This window comes from Sabethes cyaneus, chromosome 2, assembly GCF_943734655.1.
Source record: "Sabethes cyaneus chromosome 2, idSabCyanKW18_F2, whole genome shotgun sequence".
In the NCBI taxonomy this organism is placed as follows: Eukaryota; Metazoa; Arthropoda; class Insecta; order Diptera; family Culicidae; genus Sabethes; species Sabethes cyaneus.
This window is the reverse complement of record NC_071354.1, coordinates 163535592-163553421: the sequence shown is the minus strand read 5'-3', so window position 1 is coordinate 163553421 and position 17830 is coordinate 163535592. Positions and strand designations below refer to the sequence as shown.

At 38.4% G+C, this 17830-nt stretch overlaps 3 protein-coding genes across 3 annotated transcripts; 1 reads left to right on the top strand and 2 right to left on the bottom strand.

Annotated features, from left to right (window-relative positions):
- Positions 1-909: 909 nt before the first annotated feature.
- Positions 910-2441, top strand: LOC128733647 (glutamate-rich WD repeat-containing protein 1). The gene is made up of 2 exons (XM_053827384.1): positions 910-1998; positions 2059-2441. Exons 1-2 carry the CDS (start codon positions 993-995, stop codon positions 2415-2417), a joined length of 1365 nt encoding a protein of 454 aa, XP_053683359.1. The 5' UTR covers positions 910-992; the 3' UTR covers positions 2418-2441.
- Positions 2065-5399, bottom strand: LOC128733646 (mismatch repair endonuclease PMS2). Its single transcript, XM_053827383.1, has 3 exons — positions 3748-5399; positions 2764-3668; positions 2065-2559 (listed from the first exon to the last, which is right to left on the bottom strand). The coding sequence occupies exons 1-3, from the start codon at positions 5381-5383 to the stop codon at positions 2470-2472; spliced, it is 2631 nt and encodes an 876-aa protein (XP_053683358.1). The 5' UTR covers positions 5384-5399; the 3' UTR covers positions 2065-2469.
- A 7048-nt stretch (positions 5400-12447) lies between these two features.
- Positions 12448-15106, bottom strand: LOC128736283 (uncharacterized). Its single transcript, XM_053830757.1, has 4 exons — positions 14864-15106; positions 14449-14803; positions 13934-14388; positions 12448-13878 (listed from the first exon to the last, which is right to left on the bottom strand). The coding sequence occupies exons 1-4, from the start codon at positions 15104-15106 to the stop codon at positions 12448-12450; spliced, it is 2484 nt and encodes an 827-aa protein (XP_053686732.1).
- Between the last annotated feature and the right edge of the window lie 2724 nt (positions 15107-17830).

Below are 17830 nucleotides of genomic sequence, written 5' to 3'. Positions count from 1 at the left end.
GTCAGTGCTACAAGCGTATGAAGTGCTGTTACTGTTGAACTACCAGATTGACATGCAAACTTATATTCAGATAATGGATATGATTACATGTATGTTGAATCGACATAATCTTTCAGAACTTTGTCTTCAATAGAAACGAAGATAGACTGATAGGTCTGAAGGATTTGGGATTTGTCCTGTCTCTCTTACCAGCTTACGGTATGAAGATTACATCGAAGATTGATCGTTTTGACATTAACAAACATTGGCAGGGCTGCCAATTTCTAACATTTCAAAATTTAAATGTCAAAAAGGTGGGCCACAGTGTGCCATAAACTGTGAAATGAATGTACCGCAATTGCAATCAATGAGGTCAGCTATTCCCTAAATTGAGCCTGCCTTAATGTTATTGGAAAAAATAATCTATCTGATTTTCACGTTAATGCATTAGTATGCATGCGAACTACCTGAAAATCACGTAAATATTACAGGAAAAGATGCACACTTAACAAAAAGCACCGAATTCGGTAAAATTTTACCGAAATCTAAACAGCTGAACGTTCGGTAAAAATTTCGATGGTGCCAATCGACGTTTACAGATCATTAGTAATGTTTGGTGCTATAAAAAATTTTATCGAACGTTCAGCTGTTTAGATTTCGGTAAATTTGACCGAATCGTTTAAGTGTGTGGATGGAAAATATTCACATAACTTTTCCTATGATTTCGACGTGAAATTTATTTTGAGTGTGTGATATAGTACAAAATTACCTAATTTCACTAAATTACTATGAGAGTGTATAGAATCAGCTTAAATTGTTTAAGAAAACTGGCATCTCGGCTACGTATTTCGGAAGCTTTTAATTTTAAACTTTATTGAAAGCTAAAGCTTTTAAACCTTGTAAACGTCAAGTGGGCAAAACGTGTGTGATTTCTTTCAGGTTTATTGCTGGTTATAAATTAGTTAACGGTGTGCTACGAAAATCCTCGAAAAACTGTTTAGTTATTGATAAAAATGGCATCTAAAGAAGATGGAATGGAAATTGCCGAGGATCAAAACATAGAGGATGCCATTTTGGCTGGAGAGAGCGATGACGACGATGAAGACATGGCAACTAACAATGTTTCGAATACCCGAGTTTACCTGCCTGGTCGTAAACTGAATAACGACGAGGAATTGGTATGTGATGAATCGGCCTATGTCATGTTACATCAAGCCCATACCGGCGCACCTTGTTTAAGTTTTGATATTATATCTGATCCATTGGGAGATGATCGCGAAGAATTCCCATTAACAGCATTTTTGGTAGCGGGAACGCAAGCGGCTAGAACTCATGTAAACAACGTGATTGTCATGAAAATGTCGAACCTGCATCGCACTTCCAAAAAGCAGGAGGACGACGAATCTGATTCAGATGAAGAATATAATGACGACGAAGATGTGGGAGATAGACGACCCCAAATGAGCTGCGCTCTGATAAAACACACCGGATGTGTCAATCGGATTCGATCGACTACTTTCAACAATAATCGTTATGTAGCAACGTGGAGCGAAATGGGTCGGGTTAATATCTATAATATAAACGATCAGTTACAAGCGGTCGAAGACGAACATTCGTGCAAAACATATGAAAATGACAAAGTCGGAGATGGAGTTAAACCTGACTTCACATTTTCTGGACATCAAAAGGAAGGATTTGCAATCGACTGGTGTACCACTAGTCGTGGTATGCTTGCAACCGGTGATTGTCGAAGGGATATTCATATTTGGCGGCCCAACGACAAGGGTTCGTGGACAGTTGACCAACGGCCATTGATTGGCCACACGGAATCGGTTGAAGATATTCAATGGAGTCCAAATGAACCAAATGTGCTTGCAACCTGCTCTGTTGATAAGTCTATCCGAATTTGGGATTGCCGCGCAGCGCCATCAAAAGCTTGCATGCTTACAGCGGCAAATGCTCACGAGAGTGACGTGAATGTCATCAGCTGGAATAAAAACGAACCATTGCTCGCCAGTGGTAAGAACGTGCACATGTGCTGCAGTTTGATTGTTACTATTTTATTTTATGTTTTTTTAGGTGGAGATGACGGTTATTTACATATCTGGGATCTACGTCAATTTCAATCTAAATCAGTTGTAGCGACATTTAAGCATCACACCAACCATGTCACAACCGTCGAGTGGCACCCGAAGGAATCTACGATTTTAGCTTCCGGTGGTGACGATGACCAAATTGCGCTTTGGGATCTTTCAGTCGAGCGAGATGACGAGGAGGAACGCAATGATCCCAGTCTCAAAGATCTTCCTCCACAACTGCTATTCATTCATCAAGGGCAAACGGAGATAAAGGAACTTCACTGGCACCCACAACTTAAGGGCGTTCTGCTATCCACGGCTCACAGTGGTTTTAACATTTTCCGAACGATAAGTGTATAAAAAAGGACAAATAAACGTTCAAAAATAAAATAAAAATGTTGTACTTATTTATTCATTCCGTTTCTAGAGATAAATTTTCGGTTTGTGCGATCATTGATAGATTGACTAGATGTCGCATTGTAGGTCGTCCATGGGGACAATTCTGGAAGAGAATATTCAGTGTTATTCACTGGCAGACATACAAGCTTTTAACTTTCTAAATAAGATTAATATAAATATAAATTGAGAAGCGCTTTTGCAGTCACTATTATGGAACATGTACATTTCGTACATTTAGGAAATTGAAGAATAAAATTACTTAACCTATTATGTCATAAAAATTATAATAATTAAACAAAAAACTTACCCACGGTTGCTCAATCTCGCCCATATGATTCACCAACCGACGCATTTCCGTCAACGACAAGGCCTTTCCAATCATTACTGATTTCCGACAGGCACGTGATGCAAACATGGCTCTGACGCGTGAGGGACGACACACGGAATTGGGTGCATCCTGCAGCATAAATATCAATTCGTCGATGTCCTCTTTGCCGAATTCCCAGTTTTTACTGTACGGTTTTGCCATCAGTTTTACCTTTTTTGTGGGTTCTGCTCCGCCATCTATTTCGAACTTGAACCCATTCATTTCAAATATTTCCAAATTATCCATCAGGATCATTTCGTTAACAGCGGTTAATTCTAGCTGCTGAGGAACAACCAACTTCTGATTTTGCAGTACCGTATTTCTTTGGAGATCTTCGAAATTAAATTTTTCGTCCGAGGCATGTTGATCTATGATAAACATGTCTTGATCTAAACGAACTACAATAAATCCCAAATTGAACTGCCCAATGATCTCCATTCGTGTAAACTCCGATTTTGAAATTTCTGTCTGCAATTCGTCTTCAGCGGCACGATTGCTTGATGGATTAATTTTGCTCTTGAACTTTAAGCGAGTCAAACATGATTGCTCTCTGTTTGCCTGTTGTAGTTCCAACTCTCGCTCACCGTCTAGAAGTTCTGTTAAAGAGTTCATATCCACATTAATGATTCTATCGCTGTTAGTTCGTATTAAGTCGTCTGTATCTATTGGATCGGGATCAAAAGTTTCAATTTTTACTTTGGGAGCAATCTGTTCCTTCTTGATCAAACCTGCATGCTCTTCTGCTTTTTCTATTGCAGTTGTTTTTAATTTTATCGGTCTTTCCTCGTCTAGAGTTTTATTTTCTGATTTGACATGCTTTACTATTTCCTCAGTATGTGACGAACCTGAAACATGTTTTTTGCATACAGCTTTATTCAAATCATAGGTTTTTAAAAAGCTTAGTCAATACAAAAAATAACTTACCATCCGAAGTGACATGTTTCATAACTTTTAGCGATGCTGGCTTGTCGGGTAAAATAGTTTGCATCCGATCTGTTCCACCTTCAGAATCTCGATCCACGTCATCAACCGTGATAGAGTTTTTTGCCATTTTCGCGATATTTTCAAACTCATCATTTTCTTCTTGTTCCTGGTCATGCTTCAAACCAACAACATTATTAACAACAGAGCCGGGAGTACTTTTCAATAGGTCTAGAATCTTGATCTGTGATGTACCGATTGCTTCCCTTTTTCGTTTGTTTCCTAATTTTTTGGGAGAAGAAATGTTGTTCGATTTAACTGTTACCTTCCATTGATGGAAAGTGTCCGACAGTTTTTGTGAAGAGAGCTCCATCAAACTTTCTTCATTTTCTTCCTCTGTATTATCAGCCTTGTCCGACTTGATGGAAATATTCAGCAGCCGACTAGTCTCGCTAACGTCAAGATTTTGGATTTTATAAGTTGAGGGAATACAACCGTAGGTTTTAAGAATTGATTTTTTCAGTGCAAGTAATAATATTTTCTCATTATTAATCAAAAGTTGTCGTTTATCCGGAGTAAGGTTCACGTCAACATCTGAGCGATCCATTTTTAAATTCAAATAAACAAATGGATTTTGATTGGGATTATATTTGTGGTAGGTTTCATTTACTAGTTTCATAATTTGTGTTGGTTCGCATGGCCTAGAATTGATGTAGAAAAACTGGCGGTCTTTCGAAGAACGTCCAGAACCATGAGCACAACTAGAGACGTACCCTTCAATAGTGTACCGAGAAAGATTTAGACTATCGACCTCCTCTTGAGTAAGCGATAAGCTATCATCAAAATCACTAGCATTCAAATCCATAATCTTACCACTGCTATTAATAGCGGGTTTCAATTGAATCAATTCTGCCATTTGTTTTGTTCCGAAAACTGTTGAAATGTTGTCCAAAACTGACTGGCCGTTACCTTGAGTGCTCATTACAACTGATTTAACTCCTTTCTTGTTTTGATTCGTGCAGATTATTCTAACTCCAACTGATACCAAACAATACGCCTGCAGAATGTGACACATCTTAATGAATTCTTTCTTGATGTTCTTTTGGAACTCTTTTCGTCGCACCGGTAGCGTTGCGAACAAATTCGATAAAGAAACCGTTGTACCTGTAGATCTGGCACACGGAGTTTTCTGAATAATGATACCACGATTGTCCAGCTGCAGTTTGCTTGCATGAGGAGCAAGCTCATGTCTAGTAACGATTACCATGTCTGACAAAGCACACAGTGAACTCAGAGCCTCCCCACGAAAACCGAATGTTTCAATGCATGCAAGATCTGAAAATTCCTTTAGTTTTGAGGTATGATACTTGGCCGTCATCGCACCGAAATTTCGCTCTTCCACTCCACTGCCATTATCAGAAACTTCTATTAACTCTGATCCATGTTCCTTCAGTTTGATTTCTACAAGCGATGCTCCAGCGTCCAAAGCATTTTCAACAAGTTCCTTGACTGCGATGGCAAGATTTAGCACCACTTGGCCAGAGCAAATTTTATGTACGGTTTCCTTGTCGATAGCATTGATTTGTTTAGATTCTTCGCAAGTTGGCGTCGATGGAATTACATCTTCTATTTCTATCATGTTTCAAAACTGTTTGCCGATGTAAATACTATTAAAATAAATTATTACTAATTTAGCAATTTCGCGCGTTCATGATCAATAAAATAACAATAACATTACCAAACACATACACGGAAAACCAAAGGTACCCAAATTTGCGTTCATTTTACCCAAATCGATGCTTCGGTGAGGGAACTCAAATTTGAGTTATAGCTCTATCCACCTAAAGAAACTGACTAAAGAAAAGACATCGGAGGTCAGTCACATGCGGCCTCCGATCATCATTAAATCAGACCTAAATCAGAGATTTAGGTCCTCATAGTCCCTTGACAAGTAGCTCCAATGTCATTTCTTTAGTCTGGTTCCGAAGCTGCCTTCGGAATCCTTGAAGTTCGTTCCTGAAAACATTTGTGATATAAGCCCTACCAGTTTTACTGTGAACGAGGTGATGTCAGCCATGAAGAAGCTTGCTAGATAGAGTCAGTAGGATTATTACACTGGCCCCGAAATTTTCCTGTACTCTAACAGCCGGCTGCGAAGTCTGTCGATAAAGAAGGGTAATGTCTAATGACGGTTTAAGCCCACGGCTTTGCTTTTGAAGAAGCTAAAATCATCAGCATCGCCAGGTCCTGACGGGATACTTTCTACTGTGTTAAAGGAATGCGCTGCCGCTTTATCGAAACCATTACAACTAATTTTCAACCGATCACTAGTTCAGCAGAAATTTCTCAGCCAGCATGGAGAAAATCGTATATCTTTCCGGTGTTTAAGAAAGGAAACAAAAGCGACGTTTCAAATTACAAGGGAAGTATTTGAGATCCTTATCGGTAATCATTTACAGCGTAGTGTCGCGCATTATATCAGTACAGGCCAGCATGGATTTTACCCTGGCCGTTCGATCAACACTAATCTTGTCAAGTTCTGTTCTTTCTGTCTCCAGTACATGGAACATGGTGCTCAAATTGACACAGTGTATACCGACATTCGACATTCTATCCAGCTTTTTACGCGCTATAATGATGGCCGCTATAAAGTGTGTTCGTAATATGCGAACAATCTTTTTGACAACTCTGCATATACATCAAATCTGGCCAGCGGGGTGCTATCCCTATATCTTAACGAACGGTGTTTGACAGTCGACTTAACGAAGCGCCCGTCTGAGAGGTAAATTTGCCGCCAACCTTGTCGAGATGTGCTATGATGTTGGCAACAAAAACATGGCACCCATCGCAAGCCCCTGAATCTGGCACTCTTCTCTTGCAACACTAACGTGCTCTTTCTTTCGTTTACGTCAAAGAAGGAAGCAAAACTGTGCGAAATGTAAACAAAACTATTGCCCTCCTTCTTTTGCGTAAACGAAAGAAAGAGCAACACTGCCGTACAGGAGAAGAGTGCCCAGTTTTGATGTATGCAGAGTTGTCAAAAAGAGTGTTCACATATTACGAGCACAATTTATAGCGTCCGCCATTATAGCGCGTAAAAAGCTGGATACTTCTCGCTAAAGTGCAGTGCTTAGGTGCATCCGAGCCGTTTGTTCACTGGCTCAACTCTTTCCTGTCAGACCGTCATCTTTCAGTAAAGCTTGGCCATACTGAGTCTCAGAGCTTTCAAAGCACATCTGGCGTCCCTCAAGGAAGCAACCTTGGACCGCTCCTTTTCTCATTGTACTTTAACGATGTTTGTTCAGCATTTCCTTCAGGGTGTAAAATTGTGTATGCTGATGATCTTAAGCTATTTAAGGTTATCCGTTCAGCTGCTGATTGCGAAGACCTGCAAAAGCTCATAAATATTTTTTCAAGTTGGTGCGTCAACAACAACAGGCTTAACATCAGTGTCGCAAAGTGTTCACCAGACGGAAATCTCCAATTGAGCATCGTTACCTGATAAATAGTCAACCAATTCAGCGGGAGTATCTTGTGAAGGATCTGGGATTTTTTTTGGTGCCAAGCTAACATTTCAGGTGCAATATAGCCACGTAAATCAGTAAAGCGTATCGAAACCTTGGCTTCATCATGCGAGTTGCCAAAGAGTTTCGAGACCCTTATTGCCTAAGAGCACTATACTATGCGTTAGTGCGCTCGATACTTGAAACAGCTGCAGTAGTTTGGAGCCCCTACACCGCAATCTGGTCCACTAGAATTGAGGCCATACAACGAAAATTTATACGGTATGCCTTAAGGCGTTTATCCACTCGGGGCAAGCCCATGGCAGACAACCATGTTCTCACCGCCAACATCTCGTGTGTGCGAAAATGAGATAGCAATTCAGCACTGCGTTTCACTCAACTGCCAGCAGTCTGATTTGGGCCCGCTGTCAAATTTTGAGCCCCGGACATGCTGTCGCTGACGTTTACTGCAGCTCGATATAGAGATGTCGATGGGGTGACTCGGGGTCAATCCACTCGAACTTCCCCCATACGAAGACCGTTGCAAGCTTCTGGACTTGGAAACTTTGGCGAAAAGGAAAAGAGACTTGCGAGCAATGTTTATTGCAAAGTTGCTTTGTGGTGAAATTGATGCTCCGAACATCTTGGCGAAATTTAGCATCACTGCTACATCAAGATTTTTGCGATTTGCGAACAGATTTTCTACGCCTGCCCTATCATCGGACGATATATGGACAAAACGAACCTATTCGTGCAATGTGTGTTTGTTTTAACAATGTGTATCATCTGTTTGATTTTTCGATTAGTTGTGAAGTTTTTAAGTGTCGTTTGCGTAATTTAATGTAAAGTGAATTTATCATGTAGACCAAGTAGTCCGATGATGTTCGGGAATCCAGCTTTTTACGATCCATAATGGCGGACGTGTTCGTAATATTTTAACAACATTTATGACATTTCCCTAATACATCGCACGTTTTCTTTCCGTACATTCCTTTAGTTTTAACGTGAACGCGCGGAAAGAAAACGTGCGACGTATTAGCCAAATGTCAAAAATGCTGTCCAAATATTACGAACACGTCCGCCATTATGGCTCGTAAAAAGCTGGATAAACAAATAAATAAATAAATATATAAGGTACACCGGGGCAAGTGGGACCTAAAAAATGCAAAGTTTGGGTTTATTCCACTGTGTTTTATATACCTATGATTATTTAAAAAGTCTTTTAGCACAGAAACTCTTCAATGGTATCACTTCGAAGGATTAATTACGAATAAGGCCTATCAATTTACATGAAATGAATCTGGAGGAGAATTTTCAAAATTATGGCGATATTCAAATTTGATTAAAAAGCATAAAATAATAGTAAATTGTGTAAGTTAATATACAGTAATGTTAAAGCATTGCAAGAAGCAATCAAAAACAATATTTGTACGAAGGGTTCATTCAAAAATAGCGTAACAAAATCAGATCACAACGGGCAACTTTATAATTTATATAAAACTACAAGGTATACAGCCCTGAGGCGTTGTACGAAAGGGTGACGTAGGACTATGTCAGATCATTAGATCAAAGACTAATGTAAACTGCATTTCTGGCATATGTATGCTCATAAGAATCTGTGAGTGCCATTGTTTAAGTGAATGTTTGAAAGAGAAGAGCGAAATATTCAGATTCAATTCTTCATTGAATGCAATGGTGGCTTTGAAAATATGTGGGCTGGGGTTCATAAGTACAACGCCTGCAACCATTGAGACATAAAAGATACGTTTGTCACTTGTGTGCATCATAAAGATTGACATAGTAATGAATGTTAATATTTTTTAGAAATGACCAGTCCACAGATTATTGTATTAAATATGATTACACGTTGCTTGACATGTTTTAATAATCTTACTTTTAGTCGCTTGTGACCTTTAAAAGGGTCATTAGTTACAAATAACATTAAAGCCAAAGCACGTTCATCGCAAATATGACATGCCATTCGAATGTCATTCTCTTTTGACATGAATTGCAACAGGCACATCGACGTTAACGGCGTCGATTCACTGTCTTTTGCTCCGAGAAGGTTTTACTAGTTTACTTTCACAGCTTACTGCTTGTTACATAGCAGAAAATTTGGCACATACGCAAAACTTTCTGTTTTATTTGTATGAGAGTCCTTATCCTCCGATCATAAAATAAATTCATGCCTCCATAAACCACCATATGCCAAATTTGGTTCCATTTGCTTGATTAGTTCTAGAGTTATGAAGAAGTTTGTGTTTCACTTGTATGGAAACCCCCCTTTTAGAAGGGGAAGAAGTCTCAGCACACCATAGAAAAAATTCTCTCCTCCAAAAATCCCCACATGCCAATTTTGGCTCCTTTTGATTGATTAGTTCTCGAATTATGAGGAAATTTGTATATTATTTGTATGGAAGCCCCCCCTCCTAAAGAGGGAAGGTCTCTCAATTCATCATAGAAACAAATCCGGACCCCAAAAGCCCCCACATGCCAAATTTGGTGCCATTTGCTTGATTAGTTCTAGAGTTACGAAGAACTTTGTATTTCATTTGTATGGAAGCCCCCCTCTTAGAAGGAGAAGGGGTCTCAGTATACCATCGAAAAAATCCTACCTTCTAAAACCCCCACATGCCAAATTCTATTCCATTTGCTTGATTAGTTCTCGACTTTTGAAGAAATTTGTGTTTCATTTGTATGGGACCCCCCTCTTACGTCGTCCATAAAATTGCCCTCTCGCCCCCTCCATAAAATTGCTGGACATTTTATCTTTCCAACGACATATGAATTGTTCAGTTTCGTTCAGTAGTTTAGTAGTTATTAGCATTTGAAATCGTTACACTTCTATTTTCGTTTTCGTTTTTCGTCACAAGGTGCTACCCAGTCCCAGATAGTAAACAAAGACGTAGTCCTACGTCAAAACACAGATCGTGAGCAATTACGCTGTAAAGCATTATTGTAATGAAATGTAGTTGAATATGTCGTTGTATCCAATTCTTGCGAGACTTAATTAAGATTAATCATTGTTTAATAGCTCGAAAATATGATTATGATCTGTTTGTTCTACTATGCCCAATTCGGTAGAGCTACTCATAAGAGATAGTTACGTTTTAATAACCACAATTCCAGTTGCAGATTTGCTTAATTATATCAAATTTGACTTTCCAAATTCAATTAACATCGTTTAGGTGTGACCAAACTGTTTGTTCCCTCACAAGCTGTGCATGTGGACTTCTTTTTTGGGGCCCCTTGGTTTAGTCTTTTTCGGTTATATTTTAAATTTTTACTGGTATAAATATTATGTAATTGAACTGAAAATGTTCGATAGTTCATCTAAAAAATGTATTAAGACAGGAAGTTTTGTGCTGAAACACTTTATTTTTAATAGGTCCCTCTTGCCCCGGGTGCTTTGAAGTGCCGACTTTATTTCGACCCATTTTTTTAATGCCGTTTGTCAAATTAAACAACTAGTTTTCGGGTGTAATTTGTTAATACACTCATTGTTTACCTATTGTCAGAAAAACATGTACTTTTACGTAAAGCCTGTGGCCAAAATATCATTTATAAAAAGGTGCGTCAAACTTACAACGCAAATTGAAAATAACGCTCAAATTGAAAGTCCAATTTTGATGTTTGGAATGCCTGTTATAAATAATCTATAATTTTAATACATGCGTTTGAGTTGTAACTTTCATTCCTAGAGAGGTTCGGTTGGAGAAAATGAGGTTGAGGAGAGTTATGAGCTCCGTTCCCACTTACCCCGTATTTCCACTTGCCCCGGGATACCTTAATGTTGATGTATGATATTTATCATCCAATGAGGTCAGTGTGATAGTGAATGATAGCAGGTATACAAACTAGCATTTGCCACCCTCATCCGTAGAGGGCGTCCTAATTCTGTCCGTATAAAAATTTAACAGAATACCCAGTCTAGATCTAGAGTTCTGTAGTCTTTGCATCTTCTTTCTTCTAACAGCCGATGTGGCTCTTACTGTATCAAGAATTTCTCTCTACTGTACTCGGTCTTGGGCTACTCGTCTCAAAGGATCTCCTGGGCTACTCGTCGCCAATTCGTTGCGCGTCTCGACACATGCAAGCCGGCTTCAACCAGGTCGAGCCACCCAGCACGTTTGGTCCCTCTATTCCTGGTGCCGATGGGGCTCTTGGAAGACAACGAATTTCACTGCACAGTCGTCCGGTATCCTTGCAACGTGGCCGGTCCACTGTAGTCACCCAACTTTCGCCACGTGTACAATGGGAATCTCTCCAAGTAGTACCTGCAGTCTTCGCCTATTATACATTGCCACTATCATACCAAATATTCTATCCATTCGCCCTAAAATTTGAATCAGAAGAGATTTTTTCGGCAATATGTCATCAGACAACATAACCTTGTTGTAATCCGGCTCATCATGTTATTTTTCAAAATGGCATTGACCATTCATTTTACTGCCCATGGATGCATAGTTGACGTAAAAACCAAAATCACAAAATGTACTTTTTCGGTCCTACGCACTCTTAACTATGTTGTTCACATGCCCAATACTCAAACAACCTAAGTTTGTTCGAAAATATTCGAGAAATTTAGGAAAATTGAGCTACTCTGCTATTGGTTTCACGTAATGTTAATGATTGACGTAATTACCCGCATAATCAATCAGCATAGTAACCTATTTGTTTTTGTAGCTTTACGCCAAGTTATGTGAATAATCGTTCAAAAAAACAGTCTGTTTATTCGCATAAACTGGCGTTCGCATTTTTTAAACACAATAAATGAGGAATGAATCGTAAAACCCTATCAGTCCTGTTTTGATTAATAAACTCTACTAAATTGACAGATTATTCGATTGAAAAAGTTTATAGCAAAGATTATATGGCTTTAAACGTTTTTCACGATAAAAATGCGTTTTCTCAACAATCATGGTGCTGGTCGTTACGTCGACTATGCATCCATGGGCAGTTTAGCTCTCCCACCATCATAGAGCACATAAACTAAGGTAAATTTTGTATTCCGAGCAATCTTGAGCACTCAGCATGTAAATTATAAATGATAAATGAATAATATGCTCTTAGTGATATCGCAAGCGCAATTTAAAAATTGCTGGTAAAGATTTCGAGAAAAGTGTATGACGCGTGACATCGATTCTTCTGTGCTTATACTTTAATAACATTCTTAATCAATATTACTCTAATGAAATTCTTAATCAACCATATCAGTAAATGTACTTAAAATAGATCCTATCCTACATATCTCAGATAATTGATGTTCATTTAAAGCTTTTTCTTTTTTCATTTGTCGTAAAATTTCAACATTTCGATTTAGCTCGTAGATTGTAGAGGTGACTACACAATTATCCTTGCTAATAGGACTTAAAGCTTCAATATCGTTGGCGATTTTCCGTCGTTTTGAGCCAGGATTTTCCATTGGTGTCGAGCACCATATATTGTCATCCGTTATCAATAAGTCCTCAATATTACTTAGAGCTTCCGACGTGCAGCCATGTAAAACAACCTTGTACTTGTTTTGATACAGCAATCGTTGCTTTAACCAGTTAGAACAAACTATTTCGGCCGTATTGTTCAAAACGGATTGCTTCCTTTTTGTTTTTAAATACATTGAAATTACTCTAATTAAGACATTACTATTATCTGATAGTTGTCTCAATAGATTTTCCGAAAGCAATTCATTTGTTTGTAGTGCGTTAAACTGCGCAGACAGACTCAAAGATTCAAAATTCCACATATCGGACCTAACAACACTCTCGCGGTAAATCGATAAGTTGGATAAAGCAATAAGCTCTGCAATAATAGAACTGTTTATCATAATTTTCATCTCGTTATCAGTGATAGCTTCCCATAGATCTTTGATTTTAGAAACAACAACTTCTGATATATTTTTGTGACATGTTTCACAGAGCAACCGGGCTATGCACAAAAAATCACCAACTTTTTCCAACGTTATCTGTGAAGAATTATGTAACCTGCAATCTTCGAGATTTTTCACTAACAATTGCTCAGCAGCTAAAACTTGTTTACTTTCACCGTGTTTCAACCCTATTGTGATCCACAATTTGTAGTTAGTTCTTTCGGTTACAGGAAATTCCGTCCATACTCGCTGCTGCATGTTAGGCGGGAGGAATACGTACATATTTTGAAGTAACCTGCTAACGAACACTGCTTGAGGTTGGGAATTGAATAATGAAAATTCATTTCTGACTTCTTTCCAAAACATGAAGTACTGTAAAAGTAACGTCACAGGGCGATAACGAAGGTATACACTCCAAATATCCAGTCCTATGATGCCTACCCAGTAGGGGCCTTGAAGAATCATTCGCGCCAAAGTTTCCTCAACTATTTTTTGCGCTTGCACCGATTGCAGTTTAGTACATATAATCACAAATCCAGATAGATGTACTACCATTTGACGGTATAAGTCATTTTGGTTATTGAACAATATATGTCCATTCGCTAATATGCGAACACAGGTCATTAATAAATTGTTTTCAATTACATACAATTCAGTAGTTGACACGTTCCGGCAGTCGGCAATAATTTGAGAAATTACGTAGATTATAATACCAACATGCGCTTTAACTTCATCACAAAAGTGGTATTGCGCAGAAGTAAGTGCCTACAAGTAAACTTATTATTAAAATATGGTTTTAGAAATAACAAAAAAAAATTACCTTAGCAAAACCCGGACACCTAAATGTGTTTTTTACCAGCGTCATATAACCTACCATTACATGTTGCCAAATTTCTGTGGCTAAACTCTCATCAATTTCTTTCACCGACAAATCTTTTTCAATAGAAACCATTGTGTTCAACAGGCAGTCGTACGAAACGAAGTCATTTTTAATTGTGAGAACTAATTTAAGCAAAACTTTCAATAGAAACCCACTAAATTTGATTCGAACGAGTGCAGCTTTTGAGTCCTCTCGACTTGCCATTGATGACTGCAGCAATTTCTGTATGTCGTTATTTATTTGAAGAACTCGCTCATGCAACCAGGTGGAATCTTTTGCTGTCAATTTTTTGTCGTGCATTGAGATAAGTTTTACTAAAGCTTTCCAAATTGCCATAGAAAGTCTGGTATCAATGCTGATGGTCAATGAGCCTATTTTACAGAAGCTTACAATTGCTATGAAAAATATATAAATCTTTACAATAGACCCGTTACCACCAAATAGTACGTACATACCTTCTTGGAAGCAATTGAATTCTTCGATTGTGTCTAGATGTTGAAAATAAACGCCAGCTTCGTCAACAGGTGCCAGCAATTTGACGATTAGATATTGAATTTTTTGGCACAAGGTAAACAGTTGTTTTACGAGGTCGTCCTGATTGGCTCGAAGCTGTATGTTCTCTCCGATGACATCGTAGCTGTTCACAAGAAATTCTAGAAAGATAGTTACTGTCCGGTGCAGCCGGCATGTTTCTGATACCTCAATTACGTATCCAGCAAATTTAAGTAGTACATCAGCAAATGATATTAATGATTTGAAGTTGTCGACCAAGAAAGTCGATAGGGCGCTATCCTTTATCTCAATTGAAATCTGTTCAAAATAAGAAAACATGAATTGAGGCATTTTGTCAATATGAACTTAAGCCATTACCTTTTTCAAATGTTGTTTTAGCTCAGGAAGCAGCAGTTGGGAAATTTCCGTTTCGAATTCGTTCGGGTTAAAACAGTAAAGCACTTTTGTAAATAAAAACTCGTATACTTCGAAGTCACTGTCCTGGCGACGCAAACTATTAAGTGAAACACGCGCAATTTTCTTAAGTGGAATAAGTTTCAATTGTTCTTCAGAATGCCGCAAATCATTAAATGTTTGCACTTTGATTTTACTTTCGTTCATTTTATAGACGATAATCACGATAATATAATAATATAACTATAGGTAACCGGCGCAGGTAAATCAGTCACATCTCACATCTCACATAAATAACTGTCTGTCATTTGCGATTTGCCTCTCTCTTTCAGAGATGCCATATTTTCTAAAAAAATGTCTGCAACTGCTCGAAAACCGAAAAAATCGAGCAGTTTTCTGGCTACTCGAATTTTCTGGTTTAAAAATAATCTGCGAAAATCTGCACACTTTTTTAGGAAGTCTGAAAGTTGAAAGAGCTTCGAACAAAAATCTGCACCAAATCAATAAAAGTCAGAAAAACTGCAAATATCTGCAAATTTATAATGATCTGCAAGACCGTTCCAAAAATCTGCAATTCGCAGACAAATCTGCAAATCTGGAATCTGGTATCCCTGCTCTTTCGTGTGTTTCGCGGGTTTTGCGCTTTACGGCAAGGGGTCTCCAACAGCAATGATCACAACGCACCTTGAAGAAGGTCATACGCAAGGTCATGGTCATTTTCATATAATTTCTATATGTGTCCCACACATAGATTTTTCCAATGTGTAAGTGAACTTTATGTGCCAAACATGGATGGATTTTCATATAGAAATTTACTATTAGTTATGTGCAGAATATTTTGAGTGTGCGAAGCGACGAGACTTCGCTCACATTAGTTTAAATACGCAGCCTTGCTTCCGGTGAAAAAGGGCTGCGTATTAAACGAATGAGAGCGAAGTCGCGTCGGGTCGTAGTCGCGTTTACCCGGGAGTAATCGTACAAGGAATTATATTTTTCATTGTAATGACTACTGTCGGGAAGCCCTTGAAAATGTGTTTGCGATGACAACACCCCATTGACATCTCTATATCGAGCTGCAGTAAACGTCAGCGAAAGCATGTCCGGGGCTCAAAATTTGACAGCGGGCCCAAATCAGACTGCTGGCAGTTGAGTGAAACGCAGTGCTGACATGCTATCTCATTTTCGCACACAAGAGATGTAGGCGGCGAAAACATGGTTGCCTGCCGATGGGTTGGATGACAATGATATTTTCGCATTCTCCTCACCTGCGGATTTTCAATCTCATTGGTTGTATTTGGTATTTTTTTGGGTGTTTTGCCTTTAAAAGGCAATATTGTGTTTACCGTACCGTGTTTATACTCTGAAACAAAAATCATAGTATCTCGCACAATTTTGCAGAAAACGCATGCTTGTTGTAAGTACCATGAAAAAGCTTTCTGTTTTATTTGTATGAGAGTCCTTATCCTCCGATCATAAAATAAATTCATGCCTCCATAAACCACCATATGCCAAATTTGGTTCCATTTGCTTGATTAGTTCTAGAGTTATGAAGAAGTTTGTGTTTCACTTGTATGGAAACCCCCCTTTTAGAAGGGGAAGAAGTCTCAGCACACCATAGAAAAAATTCTCTCCTCCAAAAATCCCCACATGCCAATTTTGGCTCCTTTTGATTGATTAGTTCTCGAATTATGAGGAAATTTGTATATTATTTGTATGGAAGCCCCCCCTCCTAAAGAGGGAAGGTCTCTCAATTCATCATAGAAACAAATCCGGACCCCAAAAGCCCCCACATGCCAAATTTGGTGCCATTTGCTTGATTAGTTCTAGAGTTACGAAGAACTTTGTATTTCATTTGTATGGAAGCCCCCCTCTTAGAAGGAGAAGGGGTCTCAGTATACCATCGAAAAAATCCTACCTTCTAAAACCCCCACATGCCAAATTCTATTCCATTTGCTTGATTAGTTCTCGACTTTTGAAGAAATTTGTGTTTCATTTGTATGGGACCCCCCTCTTACGTCGTCCATAAAATTGCCCTCTCGCCCCCTCCATAAAATTGCTGGACATTTTATCTTTCCAACGACATATGAATTGTTCAGTTTCGTTCAGTAGTTTAGTAGTTATTAGCATTTGAAATCTTTCATTCCAACGTTACACTTCTATTTTCGTTTTCGTTTTTCGTCACAAGGTGCTACCCAGTCCCAGATAGTAAACAAAGACGTAGTCCTACGTCAAAACACAGATCGTGAGCAATTACGCTGTAAAGCATTATTGTAATGAAATGTAGTTGAATATGTCGTTGTATCCAATTCTTGCGAGACTTAATTAAGATTAATCATTGTTTAATAGCTCGAAAATATGATTATGATCTGTTTGTTCTACTATGCCCAATTCGGTAGAGCTACTCATAAGAGATAGTTACGTTTTAATAACCACAATTCCAGTTGCAGATTTGCTTAATTATATCAAATTTGACTTTCCAAATTCAATTAACATCGTTTAGGTGTGACCAAACTGTTTGTTCCCTCACAAGCTGTGCATGTGGACTTCTTTTTTGGGGCCCCTTGGTTTAGTCTTTTTCGGTTATATTTTAAATTTTTACTGGTATAAATATTATGTAATTGAACTGAAAATGTTCGATAGTTCATCTAAAAAATGTATTAAGACAGGAAGTTTTGTGCTGAAACACTTTATTTTTAATAGGTCCCTCTTGCCCCGGGTGCTTTGAAGTGCCGACTTTATTTCGACCCATTTTTTTAATGCCGTTTGTCAAATTAAACAACTAGTTTTCGGGTGTAATTTGTTAATACACTCATTGTTTACCTATTGTCAGAAAAACATGTACTTTTACGTAAAGCCTGTGGCCAAAATATCATTTATAAAAAGGTGCGTCAAACTTACAACGCAAATTGAAAATAACGCTCAAATTGAAAG

Excerpts from the sequence above, each read along its gene's own strand:
- LOC128733647 (XM_053827384.1), top strand. The coding sequence starts at position 993 with ATGGCATCTAAAGAAGATGGAATGGAAATTGCCGAGGATCAAAACATA. Across the intron at positions 1,999-2,058 it reads CGAACCATTGCTCGCCAGTG|GTGGAGATGACGGTTATTTA; the intron begins GTAAGAACGTGC and ends ATGTTTTTTTAG.
- LOC128736283 (XM_053830757.1), bottom strand. The coding sequence starts at position 15,106 with ATGAACGAAAGTAAAATCAAAGTGCAAACATTTAATGATTTGCGGCAT. Across the intron at positions 14,389-14,448 it reads ATTCAATTGCTTCCAAGAAG|CAATTGTAAGCTTCTGTAAA; the intron begins GTATGTACGTAC and ends TATTTTTCATAG. Across the intron at positions 13,879-13,933 it reads GGTGTCCGGGTTTTGCTAAG|GCACTTACTTCTGCGCAATA; the intron begins GTAATTTTTTTT and ends GTTTACTTGTAG.
- LOC128733646 (XM_053827383.1), bottom strand. The coding sequence starts at position 5,383 with ATGATAGAAATAGAAGATGTAATTCCATCGACGCCAACTTGCGAAGAA. Across the intron at positions 3,669-3,747 it reads GAAACATGTCACTTCGGATG|GTTCGTCACATACTGAGGAA; the intron begins GTAAGTTATTTT and ends AACATGTTTCAG. Across the intron at positions 2,560-2,763 it reads GCGAGATTGAGCAACCGTGG|AATTGTCCCCATGGACGACC; the intron begins GTAAGTTTTTTG and ends ATTCTCTTCCAG.